The sequence below is a fragment of the Lagopus leucura genome, unplaced genomic scaffold (assembly GCF_019238085.1).
Source record: "Lagopus leucura isolate 7727_CA_CO unplaced genomic scaffold, USGS_WTPT01 Super-Scaffold_100001, whole genome shotgun sequence".
Taxonomy (NCBI): domain Eukaryota; kingdom Metazoa; phylum Chordata; class Aves; order Galliformes; family Phasianidae; genus Lagopus; species Lagopus leucura.
This window is the reverse complement of record NW_024962262.1, coordinates 15,298,491-15,299,408: the sequence shown is the minus strand read 5'-3', so window position 1 is coordinate 15,299,408 and position 918 is coordinate 15,298,491. Positions and strand designations below refer to the sequence as shown.

General features: G+C 59.2%; 1 protein-coding gene across 1 annotated transcript in view; it reads left to right on the top strand.

Moving 5' to 3' along the window:
* The first annotated feature begins 735 nt into the window (after nt 1-735).
* The window catches only part of CNMD (chondromodulin), a 10,940-nt gene continuing 10,757 nt past the window's right edge, over nt 736-918 (top strand). The window contains exon 1 of the mRNA XM_042868602.1: nt 736-807. Within this exon, the coding sequence (XP_042724536.1) occupies nt 736-807 (72 nt within the window). The remainder of the gene's footprint in view (nt 808-918) is intronic.

Here is a 918-nt window from a genome sequence, read left to right as displayed (position 1 = left end):
GTGTTTATTTTCAGCAGCAATCATGCCCTTTCATTTTTGACCAGGATCTGATGGCTAATGATGGAAATCAACAGGATAGATGGGGCTGGGCTTAAGGTATCCCCGGAATTTGCTCCTCAACCATGAAAAGGCAAAGTGCTTGGCAGGTGAGAGCCACGTCTGACTTCTGTGCTGCTTCACAGTGGTTTCCAGTCCAGCGGTCAGACCTGCCTCTGGGGGCAATGAGGTCTTGTGGCCATTTCAAACCAAAAGATTACTTTCTCCCCCCCCCCCCCCCCCCCCCCAATTCTCTGCTTGTCCCCAGAGCCTTGGTGGCAGCTCAGCCCGTGCCACGTTGGGGTGCTCCGTGGGGCAGCCATCAAATGCGCTGCGCCCACACCTCAATCCAAATGCACTCTGCTGATTTCTTTGGCAAGCTTGTTAATGTAGCTTAAAAGCTATTATATTTATATATATATATATATAAATCAGTTTTTACTACGGCTGTCTGTAAGGGCACCTCTCCACAGCAGCCCAGCGCGGTACTCACTGCATGGACATTCCCCCTCCATCACTCCCCCTCTCTCCTCTCTCCAACGCTGCCCCTGGGCCCCAAATCCCCACTCCCCTCCTCCCGGGGGTGCGGCCCGGAGGGAGAGGAGCGTTCTCTGTCCGGGCAGGGGCGGTGCGGGGGCCGGGCCGGGGCGGTGCTGCCCGGCGGGGAGCGGAGAGCCTGGGGCAGCCGCTGCCGCAGCCATGGCCGAGGGCTCGGAGAAGGTACCCATCGCCCGAGCGGGGCCCGAAGACGTGGAGCAGGGCCTGCCGCCCGTGAGTGCCACTGGGATGGGCTGAATGAGACGGGCTGAGACGGGGTGCGATGGGAAGGGAAGGGAAGGGAAGGGAAGGGAAGGGAAGGGAAGGGAAGGGAAGGGAAGGGAA